The sequence below is a fragment of the Danio rerio genome, chromosome 11 (assembly GCF_052040795.2).
Source record: "Danio rerio strain M-AB ecotype USA chromosome 11, GRCz13ab, whole genome shotgun sequence".
In the NCBI taxonomy this organism is placed as follows: domain Eukaryota; kingdom Metazoa; phylum Chordata; class Actinopteri; order Cypriniformes; family Danionidae; genus Danio; species Danio rerio.
Genome location: NC_141031.1, coordinates 28,152,049 through 28,164,262, shown reverse-complemented (window position 1 = coordinate 28,164,262; position 12,214 = coordinate 28,152,049). Strand labels below are relative to the sequence as shown.

Here is a 12,214-nt window from a genome sequence, read left to right as displayed (position 1 = left end):
TTTCCTGATAAGTGGATTGGTCACTGTGGGACAGTTGAATGGCCCTCAGTGTTTGCCGATCTGACCCCCTTAGAGTTTTATCTTTGGGGTCATCTGAAGGCAATTGTCTATGGTGTGAAGTTAGGTTAATATCACCAACCATTCCCATTTTAAGAAGGTGTATCCATATAAATGGCCCACCCTGTATAAAGAAAGTGTTTTGACTTTCAATACTAGGGCCCCATACCTGGGACTGCTTAGGGCCCGCAAGTAACTAAGTCCGCCCCTGTTTGTGTGTGCAACATTTATATTATTACAATATACCCACCTCCAAGAATCGCAGGCTGAAATGTTTGGGAACCGCTGTGTTAGAATAACAGGTTTTCAGAATCAGAATTATTCCACCAGATATTGATTTCCTCAAGTTAAAACATAACTACTGTCAAAAGTGCTGTACAAATAAACTTCAATAAAATTGAAATAAAACACTGTAACGGTGTTGTCTAACGTTTAATATAATGTCTGAAAACATGACATGACACTTTTGTATGACTTCATGCCAAAAGTAGACTCTTAACTTCTCTGTAGACAGATGTATGTACAAATGTATTCCTAAACTTAATGTTCTTATTATTTTAAAGGACATTGAACAAAAAGGCTTATGCATGCTCAAGCAGTTGATATTATACTCTTCAGGCATTTTTTTTAGAATTAAAACTTATGATCCAAACAGTAATAATTATTAAATTGAGTTATTGAATATAGTATTTTTAAACAATTCAATGAGGTAAAGGAAAATTATTGTTTATTTTAATCTGTATTGCAAGAATAAAAGAAAAGACCTGTATTGTTCAAAGTTAAAATGATTTGTTTATTGTATGTGAGCTAATGTGAACTTTTAAAGATATGCCTAATTAACATATTATTTAAAACTGATTAGATGTTTCAACTAAAACTAAAGTAGATTTAGTCAACTAAAATACTATGACATTTACTTAACTGAAACTACAACAGATTCCAAAGATTAAAATATGACTGGAGGTAATTGGCATTTTCATCAAAAGACTGAGACAAAAAGAGAATCAAATATGCTGTCAAAATTAACACAAAAAAACACATTGATCAAAGTAGTGCGATGACGTATATTAAACAATTTGATTAAATAAGTAAATGGAACCTAGCCCATACGGGCCCATAAGATCTTATAACAAATGCTTCATTTGTGGTTCATTGTAATAAACAAAAACAGCATTAATAAAGACCGTGGGTGCCAAAAACTTGATGGAGGGCCGTGGTAAATATATCAAACTGTACAAAATTGCCATGAATGAATTTCTCATTTACTTCAAAATAAATAGAAAACATTAAGCACATTAACTACAGAAACTGTAAAGTTTGTCTTGCGTACAAAATTCGTTTCAACGTTTTTGCAAATGTCACTTGAGGGGCTCCGTAAGATTTTCACGAGTTTTGAGAAAGTTTTTAACTTTACACAAATATACATGGCAAACTTACTGTAGCAGATTGTGGACTAGATTCACCAAACACTTCTGACAGTGTATAAACCTCAAAGAATGAATCTGAATCTTTAAATAACCAATCATTGCATTGTCATGTACCGGTCAGTAGGGTTGTTGCTCTACCATTAATTACTGTTATGCTACTTTACCAGCTAAACCATTGTAATACCAAGGAGTTTTGTGATACTGTAATTCATGACTCAAATCAATGAAATCAAGAAAATTGTCAGAAATACTATTTTTATTTGTTATAGGCCTGTTTGAATTTAATCCATAATTCCCTTAATTTTGAAAAAAAAGCATTTGCACACACCTTCACCTAAAATGCATTAGTTCTTTTGTTTATTTTGTAGATAACTGACCAACAAAGATACATTAAAATAAAGATACAAATTACACTAAACAAAATTTGTTACAAAAAGAGCATTTTACCAACAAAATTTGGCTGTATGAAGTGGTAAAAAACTGTTTCAATGTTTAATGTTTTTCATCTATTGTTTTATTTTTATCTTATCAGGTAGTCCAAAGTAATACAAAATTTCACTTTGTGCGTCGTTCTTTTTAAGAGATTGTTACGATTGTTGTATCTACAACATCATATTGACAGAACAGGAATGAACTGATTCAGATGCGTGTTCGAACTAAAGCATCGGAAAGCAGGCGATAGGTTACCATAAAAGGTGTGAATTCTACACAGTTTTGCAATCTTAAAGGGCTCCACAGACTATTCTAATAAAATGGACTATTGTTGCACAAACGTGTAAGCATTTTAGTGACTTTTCCACTTGCAACATTATGTATTGTAGATAGACTGTTACTGAGGATACTACCGTTTACAAACTACATCGGCGCCTCCAGTATTTTGGAGCCATAGAATCGTGATACTACCATAATACCAGTAAATGATGCAACCCTACCGGTCAATAAAGAAAAATCAGAGAGAAAAACACATAGTTGTACTAATTAGCATAATTTATTCTTCTCAAATAATGAAAACACCCGATTATTATAATAAACAGCTGAGATGATATTTTCAATATTAATTTTACAATGTTGATTTAAACATGCACCTAACTAGGTCCATGAAGTTTAATGAAATTAAGGAAAGTAGGTTAGCAAAAAACGATGGAGAAAGATCAGAATAGAGTGGTATTGAAACAGAGGAAAGGAAGAAACATTGCATGATGTTAAAACAGAGAAACGCAGCTGTGGTTTGTGCTGTCCAATGTATCAATTGCAGTCTGGAGAAGATTCTCTGTGCATTGCATTTTTCAAGCTATCGAGGTATTCTTGTTGTGAAGCAGCCAAAACTGAGGCCAGCACGTCGTCGTCTTCCCAATCTGTTAAACCTAAAGACAAATTAATTATTTGAGCTCTATAAAAAGACATAAAATATCAATTTTCAAGCTTTTATGCTTGAGCTCAATATGGCATACCAAAGGCAGTAGGTGACATGTCCTGCATAAGAGTCCTGTAGCCCAGGGTTGGGTAGAGAGACACCAGCGAAGAGTTGGCTGAAGACTGATGACTTGGACCTTTAAAATAATTCAAGAAGAAGCGGTTACTAAAGGCCTCAAGTCAATATACTGTACTCCAGGCTAAATTAAAAAATAAACTAGTGTGATGCCATTTCTAACATAATCAGGGTAAAAATAAAGGACATTTTTAGTTAATTGTGGGAGTTTCCAAAAGCTTGTGTGCAGTATTATTTTACATCTGATTGTTCAATTTCTATAGCAGGGGGGCTCTCAGTCCTGAAGAGTTTAGCTTCAGCTCTTATAGTCTGCGTAAACAGGATACTTTTACTTGCTGCATACTTTTATTTTAGTATGATGAGGTTTTCAACCAAAAAGATGTGCAGAGTATTATTTTTAAGTTATTTTTATGCTCCTACCCTCATCTTTACCTTGCAGCAAACTAACGGTTGGAGGGGCGTCGCGATTATATTTCACCCAAGCAAAAGAACAGACCTTGATTACCAAAACTTTTTTTCAATGGATTTTCCTGCACCAATTAACTGTTCACCCTAAGACTAGCAATGTGTGCTGGCAAAATTAACGTTACACATTTTAATTTTATGCCAACAAATGATCCAGCTAATTAAGATCTTGCTAGTCAGACCTGGAAGTTTTAGGTAGGTGAGTTTAGGCAAGCTGGCACAAAACTCTGCAGGACATTGGTCCTCCAGGACGGAGTTTGAACACCCCTCTTCTACACTACCTAACAATAGTTTTGTTGTCGATCCCAGTTATAAGAGCAAAAAATAATAACTTGACTTTTAGTTAATCATTTGGAAAAGTGGCAGAAGGTAGATTTTTCAGATGAATGATCTGTTGAACTGCATAACAATCATCAGAAATACAGCAGAAGACCTATTGAAACCAGCATAGACCCAAGATTCTTACAGAAATTAGTCACAAATTCTCACAGAAAATTCTCAAAGAAAAAAGTTTGGTGAAGGAAAAATCATGGTTCGTGGTTACATTCAGTATGGGGGTGTGCAAAAGATCTGCAGAGTGGATGGCAACATCAACAGCCTGAGGTATAAAGACATTTGTGCTGCCCATTACATTACAAACCACAGGAGAGGGCAAATTCTTCAGCAGCTCTTTCTCATACTTCAGCCTCCACATTACAGTTCCTGAAAGCAAAGAAGGTCAAGGTGCTCCAGGATTGGCCCACCCAGATACCAGACATGAACATTTTTGAGCACGTCTGGGTTAAGTTGAAGGAGGAGGCATTGAAGATGAATGCAAAGAATCTTGATGAACTCTGGGAGTCACCGCAGAGATGTATGGATGCAGTCCTCCAAGCTCATGGGAATCAAGCAGAATAATAATTCTTTTTCCACTGCAGCATGACTTTATATTCTATACTGTACATTATTTCTGTTAAGTGACACGACTTTTGTCTAAGTAAATCAGACCTTACTGTCCTAATTAAATAATTAAAAATCAAGGCATGATCATATTTAATTTTGGTAAAATAAGCGTAATCTAGAGGCCTTTGCCTTTCATATAAGCTGCTGATACCAAATGATCAACTTAAAGTCAAGTTATTCTCTGTTGTTCCTAAAGGATAGGCGACAAGACTTTTGTCAAGAAGTCAATAGCTAAATATGGTTATGCTGAGTTTACACGAAACATGGAATTAAGTGTTTGTGTGAGTACTTTACATACTAAGTAAATGCAAATGCATGAAAAAAGGAGAATTATTGTTGCATGGCACAAATGAAGCGGAAAAATTGCATCTACCACGCATGTTAAATAAAATGAACTCAAATTCAACTCAAACATAATTAATCTCGAGCAGAACATTTTTTTGAGGTTCAAAACATCTTGTGAGTGACGAAGTGCTCTGCGTTTACTGTGAACCCCAAAATAAGACTTTAAAACATTTAGCGTCTTCCCACTAAGCAACTTGATGTTTATCAGACATCTAATCAGAGATAGCTTGGCTAAAACAAGACTAAATTTGGGCTGTCTAATAGACATTTATGACTAGGCGATAACCGTTTTTAAGGAATACCGCGGTTTAGGAAAGTCAAGGTTTTAAAACTGACAAACTTTTCGGTTATACCGTTCCTACAGTACATGCAAGATTATTATTTTTTTTGTTTATATATTTTTGTTTGTTTTTTTAGGACATCAGCGGAAAAGATATCCAAAGATTCTGCTTTAAATTATAATGAAATCTGTGTTTTTTAAACTAATGAAGACAGCAGAAGTCAATAATTCATTTATCTGACATGTTTACTGGCAATAATATGTATTGTGTTCAAATAGCTAATAGCTATTTTTTACTCAGACATTTAAAAAGAGTATATACTAAAACAGTAATCACAATACTGTGAAACTGTAATATTTTTATCCAAGGTTATCATACCATCAGAATGTTATACCGGCCCATGCCTATTTATGACAGCATAAATTTTGCCTTGTTTTAGCCAAGACGTTGTTTTTAATTGATTTTAGACTCAATTAGACACAAATAAATGTTTGCTGGGTTTGTTCTGTTGTACTTATATACACTTGCAATATGTTTATTATATTACATGCAAGTGTAGAGTTTAAATGTTCTCCCCGTGTTTCCTTCGGGTGCTCCGGTTTCCCCCATGGTCCAAAAACATGTAATATAAGTGAATTGAACTAAATTGGCAGTAGTGTATGAGTGCATGTGTGAATGTGAGTGGATCGGTGTTTCTACTGGATTGCAGCTGGAAGGACATCCAGTGTGCAAAACATATAATGGAATAGTTGGCGGATAAATAAGACAAATAAGCCTGATAAATAAAGGGTTAAGCCAATACCCTCTCCTTTAGAAAAAAAAATCCCCCCAATACTTAGAAAATAAAGCTATTCAAGTCTTCTAAAGGGAAATATCCCAATGTCAATATAGGGCAGCTCTAATTCACTGTAAGTAAATCGAGAAGTACATATAGTGTGAGCAAAGAAAACACAAGTACACAAATACGTACCCGGGGCACATGGTGAAGGGGGTTTGGGAAGCACCAGCGAAGCTCCAGCAGGGGACGGGGGTTTGACAGAAGGTTCAGCATGAGCCGGGCCTGGATGTTCTGGAGAGGGTGCAGAGCTACGCTGACGAGGGGACCGACAACCCCAGTCCTCCAAACCACTGGATGTGGCGGCAGTGGCAGAGCTGCAGGTTGCACTAGCTTTACGAGGCTGAAAGGAGAAGAAAAGATGTTCATGTTTCAAGCCTGAACTTGCTTTAATTAATACAGTGGGGTGGTTTCAAACTAGGGCTGGGTATCAACTCAGATGTCCTTATCCAATTATGATTCTCAAGCTCTCTATTTATTTTGATTCTTCATTCAGTTAATTGAATATAGATTTCAAACAAAAATCTTACACAAAAATTGCATACAACTGCTATTATTATTAATATAACTGCTGACATTTCTAACAAATATGAAAAATGCATAATAAGAAATATTGAAGTTTAAAATATGAAATATTGAAGTATATATATATAAAGACATTATACATTAGTATCTATTTGACTGTTAAATTTGTAATATGCCACAAAACCTCTTTTTGCATGATACTTTAGGTGCAGAAAATTTAAACTTTTAGATTTAATATCCAATCAAGTGCATTAAAAAAATATGTTTTTTTTATTTCCTACCTGTCTTGCTTGCTTCTCCTGGTCCTGAAGCCACTGCAGATAGGACTCACGAGCCACTTGCTCCTCGATGGCCTCATTGGTGGCCTCCCAATCTGTTGCTCTCTTCTTATCCTCCAGCATCTGCTGCTCAATCCAAGACTCTTCAGATGTCTTTATAGCATTTTTCATGAGACACTGGTCAGCAAACTGCATTGAGACAGCATAGCAGACGTTAACAGAGAACAGCTCATTTATGACATCAGACTAGGGCTGGGTGATAACACAATAATGATTATTATCACAATATAACTTGCATATTCAATGAGAAACTAAACAGTGCTGCTTGTTTGTTCTGCATAGACTGTTTATCTTTGCATTTCTTTACATGTGGAAAGTCTGGCAAATAAAAGCACTTTAATTTAGCAAAGAACACAAATGACTTGATGATTTAAAGCTAGATTAAAGTGCTCTGATGCTATCAATTGCATTTACAGGATCTTCTTCAAGAAGAAACTCTGTGCCTGAACGATACAGCTACAAGACTTTTATCAATGTAATTTTGTTTTACTATGAAAGTCTTTTGGCCCATATCAACCAGCCCGAATGAACAGTCATGTTGGTGTTTCTTATTTAAATCACATACCCCTGGTTTGAAGGAGGGCAGGCCCAGCCCGACCCCGACACTGGCCTTGTATGGATTCACCACAGAGTTATAATGGATGTTTTTGTGGTAACTGACACGTATTGGATCATCATTGTTCTCTTGGATGCCATGGAAAATATTAATTGGCTCTGAAAGATTGGAGCGGTCCGGTAAAATTGAAAATATTTCCTCCACATTTGGTCTAAATGATGCAAACAACTCAATAGACATTAACTAACCTATGCCATACTGGTAAACCTCCACCGGTCGGTTGAACATTTCTGCCATGGCCTGCATCTCAATGTGGTTTCCATGGCAGTTGTTCTTCCTCTTCCTGTTAATGTATGTGGTGAAGTCCTCTGTGACGTAACTGGAGAAGTAATCTGCATTTTTTGTCTGCAATCAAAGCACAAACAATGACTCTAATGGTCCAACATTGAAAAAAAAAAAGCTAGTAAGTATTATTTATTTTTAAAATATTGAACTTATTTACCAAATAATCCATACATTGCTTCCGTATCACATCGTGCATATCTTGGTCCCCGTATATTTGATCAGCTTTAAAATATTAAATTAAAAAAAGAGTGAAATATTAATAGATAAAATCAATTTTGGATACATTCTAAAAAAAAGAACACAAGAACATTGCAAAATTGAAAATGACCACTGAATATCTTAAAATAGCAACTAATTAAAACTGCTAATAAACACTACATTACTATATAATAAAAACAAAAATAATGCTATTGACAAGTTTCTTCTTAATGACTCAAAAATTGTTAAATCATTTTGTAGAGACTGCACTTAGAAAGGTACTAACACTAATGGTGTAACGGATCACAAATCTCACGGTTCAGATCACATAATGATCTTTTAGTCATGGATCGGACCATTTTTCGGATCAGCCAAAAAGGGGAGAAGACAAATGTAAATTGCTTTCCATTTGTTACAAAAACAGTACTGCAAGAAACTTTTGGTTTTAGCAAACAGAACCTAGAACCTGTAATTTTATTAAAAATAAAATATAGAAATAATCAGCTCAATAAAAATAAATAGTAAAATATTCAGTACTGTGAAAAATTCCCTGCTACTACTACTGTAGCTGATAACGCTACACATAGAAATCTAACATTATTTGTGCAATTCATATTTATTTTTAGTCTCATTTTCAATAAATGATGCAGTTATTCACTAATAAAACTTCATGTTTCATTACCACGTGTGTCATTTTTGAAGAATTATTCAGTGGCATATTTTTGATGGCTGGTTGGTTGGCTACCTATTGGTTAAATAATGTAATTGCTGTCTACAACTTTCATTTTTAAACAAATGACAGTGATTTTAATCTTTACCATAAACATCAGTGTTTTCATCTAAACTATAAACTATTATCCGAGTACTTCTGTGTTATTTGCCTGTTTGTAACAGTCAAAAGACTAAAAACTGAATCTCTTTCTTGATTTTTGCATTTTTCAAGCACAGATTTCAATTTGGTGATTCGAAGGGTTAATAAACCTATGCAAATCACCATCATTTATAATTGATGTTGCATGGGTGCTAAGATCCCGATCTTTTAATGATTAATAGTGCTGCTTACACTGAATGGATTAATGCAGGCTAAACAAAAAAATGAAAGGAAACACTTTTAATAACCTTAAAAAACACCACATCCTGAATTACCTAACACGACTTATCATTATATTTACAGGAAAGCCTAAATCTTTTTATACATGTGATTTGAATGACGCTAGAGGCGATCTCTCTGTGACCATTACAAATTTATGATTAATCTACCACTAAAAAAAGTATATTAATGAGTGCGTTCTGAACCATGGGATATGATCCATACCAATCAGGAATCAACAGTGATCTGTTACACCTCTTGCTAACACAATATAATACGCAAACAAAATAAATTCTACACTGTTTATTATTTAATTACATTTATTTCCATGATTACTCCAACACGGAAAATATTATTTCAGCTCATGATAATATATATGGAACTCAAAATAAAATATTTAATTTGCAACATTACCAACTGCTCTGAAAAGACATGCTCCATCTTCCTTCATTTTTTTTATTTCAAAGCCTTTCTTTTCCCTCAATGCTTTCTCAAACCATTCTTCTTGCTGTAGGCCAAAAAACAAAGTACATTACAGCAACAATGAATACTTGTATCACCAAAAACAGAAAAAGCATCTAAATAAAACATTTGAACCCTAAAAATAATAGTGTTTTGAGCGTTCGCTCAAACATGGTAATGTCACCTTTTGTTACACACCAAACAGATTTATTTTTTTGATATACAAATCCAGAGAAAATCTGCAGACAATTCAGACAGAAATAAAAACAAGTCATACATTAAAAATCCTAATTTTATTAGTCATTGAATACATTAGACTAGAAATGGCCAATATCTGGGTGACACAGTGGCTCAGTGGGTAGCACTGTCGCCTCACAGCAAAAAGGTCACTGGTTCGAGTCCCAGCCTGGCCAGTTGGCATTTCTGTGTGGAGTTTGCATGTTCTCCCTATGTTTGGGTAGGTTTCCTCTGAGTGATCTGGTTTCCCCCACAGTCCAAAGAACTGTTCAAGGTGAACTGAATAAACTAAATAGGCCTCAGTGTAAAAATGTGATTAAGTCTTTACCCTTGTAGAGAGACTGTAGAGACATTGTAGAGATTTAAACACACTAATGTATTACAATTTACATAATAATTTGATATATAACAGCCAATAAAGACAAGAGAAGGTATTAAACCTTTCTATCAATTACTGGAGCAGCAGCTATTTATTCAATGCATGTTTTAAAGAATGACACATCAACATACCTGCTCGGCTGTGGCGGGGTCCACAAGCTGAAGTCTGGCCGCATTCTCATACTCATCCTCACTGTTGTTTCCTCCAGCTCCTTCCTCGGGTTCGGACGCTGGACTCCCGCCTCCTCCTCCTCCGCCGCCCACTCTCCCTCCTCCACCTGTCAAACCGCTGGAGCAGACCGCTTGCCGTCTGCGCTTGCTGAGTCCGGGTCCCGAGCAGCAGCTTCCGACACCGCCTGCTCCGCACGGTAACTCGACCCGAGTTCCCGAGTTCGCGCTTCCTTCACACTGCACGAGCGGAGCTCCAGCCATACCAGGTTGCGGGGAGGCCGCCTGCGGGCGAGCGCTTGCTTCGATCCGCCGCTCCTCTCTGGAAGTGTGCGGTGTGGCCTGGTATGTCCACGGCGGCGGAGAGGCCCTTGATCGGGACCCCGGTCGTCCCGCGAGGGGGTGAGGGTGCGTCTCAGAGCCACCTCTTCTGTCCGGTTCGTCCGTGTGATCACCGCCACCGCCTGCGGACACCGGTTTCTTCTTCGGGAGGATTGTCATCGCTGGCCAGCTTGCGGTGATTTGTGTTGTTGCGAGTTCGCAATAGAATAAACGGCCGTTTTGATTTTTTATGAACAGTTTGTTCGCCGCATGTATAGTTGCATAATACGAGGTGTCAGTGAACTGCTACAATCACCACAGTTCGACTTTATTCCTCCGGTTTCGAGGTTTTTCTTTAGTAACAACGAACGACCGAGAGTTTGACACAAACATCAACATCCCACAATGCGATTTTCACGTCACTTCCGACGCTCGAGCTGCTTCGTGTTGACAAATGGGCTGACGTTGCTCCTCACTGCCCCCTAATGCATTAACCCTTCTATTGACTTATTTTAACCCTGCGAGCCAGTGTGAGTGTTTTATATATTTTCAAGAGCCTTTTATACCTTTAGTTGTCTATTTAACGTTTATTTCTGTTGCTGGGTTAAATATAGCAGTTGGTTGACTATTACGTCTCTAATCTGTCATTCTCCCCTGCTGAATCTTGATTCTGGCAACGCAGTGGGTAGCACGTTCACCTCCCAGCAAGAAGGTTGCTGGTTCGAGCATCGGCTGGGTCAGTTGGTGATTCTGTGTGGAGTTTGCATTTTCTCCCCATGTTCAAGTGTGTTTCCTTCGGGTGCTTTGGTTTCCCTCACAAGTCCAAAGACATGCGGTACAGGTGAAATGCTCCTTAGTGTATGAGTGTGTGAATGAGTGTTTATGGATGTTTCCCAGTGATTTGTTGCGGCTGGAAGGGCATCCGCTGCGTAAAACGCGCTGAATAAGTTAATTCCGCTGTGGTGACCTCGGATCGATGCATCTACATTTACTTCTGCTGTTGAAAAAAATGTAATTAAATTTAAAACAATGAAGCCAAAAGTCTGCACAGCAGGTACCAAAGCTAGATCCAATCACAAGCACTCAATCCACCACACTCCATTTCTACAGCAACATTTAACTAAATACTTGCAATTTGATAAACAACAGCATGAAGAAGCTAACTAAAATGTCAAAAACTATTTTGGGAAAAAATAAGTGTAATAAAAATCATGTCCCATAAGTTTACAGTGAGAGTGTGTGGTTTATGAGCTGTACTGCAGCCGGCCACCAGGGGGCAATCAAAGTATTTTGGCTTCTCTTTCAGCACGTGAAGCACACTTAAATCAACTTCTTTATTTTGTTGAGCTTTTTCTTTATATTTACACTATCTATCTATCTATCTATCTATCTATCTATCTATCTATCTATCTATCTATCTATCTATCTATCTATCTATCTATCTATCTATCTGTCTGTCTGTCTGTCTGTCTGTCTGTCTGTCTGTCTGTCTGTCTGTCTGTCTGTCTGTCTGTCTGTCTGTCTGTCTGTCTGTCTGTCTGTCTGTCTGTCTGTCTGTCTGTCTGTCTGTCTGTCTCTCTCTCTCTCTCTCTCTCTCTCTCTTCAAGCAAGAGTCTTAACTGATTTTAGTTACTATATACAAATGGATGATTTGGAAACTTTCGAAAATATTTGGTGCTATAATAATGCTTTGTGTTGCGTGAATGAAAGCAATGTTGTTTTTACACTTATTTGAAATGTATAGTTTTTCTTTGA

General features: G+C 36.7%; 1 protein-coding gene across 1 annotated transcript; it reads right to left on the bottom strand.

Moving 5' to 3' along the window:
* Positions 1-2,453: 2,453 nt before the first annotated feature.
* On the bottom strand, positions 2,454-10,877 carry otud5b (OTU deubiquitinase 5b). The gene is given in 9 exon segments (NM_001327765.1): positions 2,454-2,848; positions 2,936-3,034; positions 5,977-6,184; positions 6,648-6,833; positions 7,270-7,418; positions 7,509-7,665; positions 7,763-7,827; positions 9,308-9,401; positions 10,103-10,877. Coding segments are annotated over 9 exon segments (1,614 nt in total). The 5' UTR covers positions 10,640-10,877; the 3' UTR covers positions 2,454-2,729.
* Positions 10,878-12,214: the final 1,337 nt, after the last annotated feature.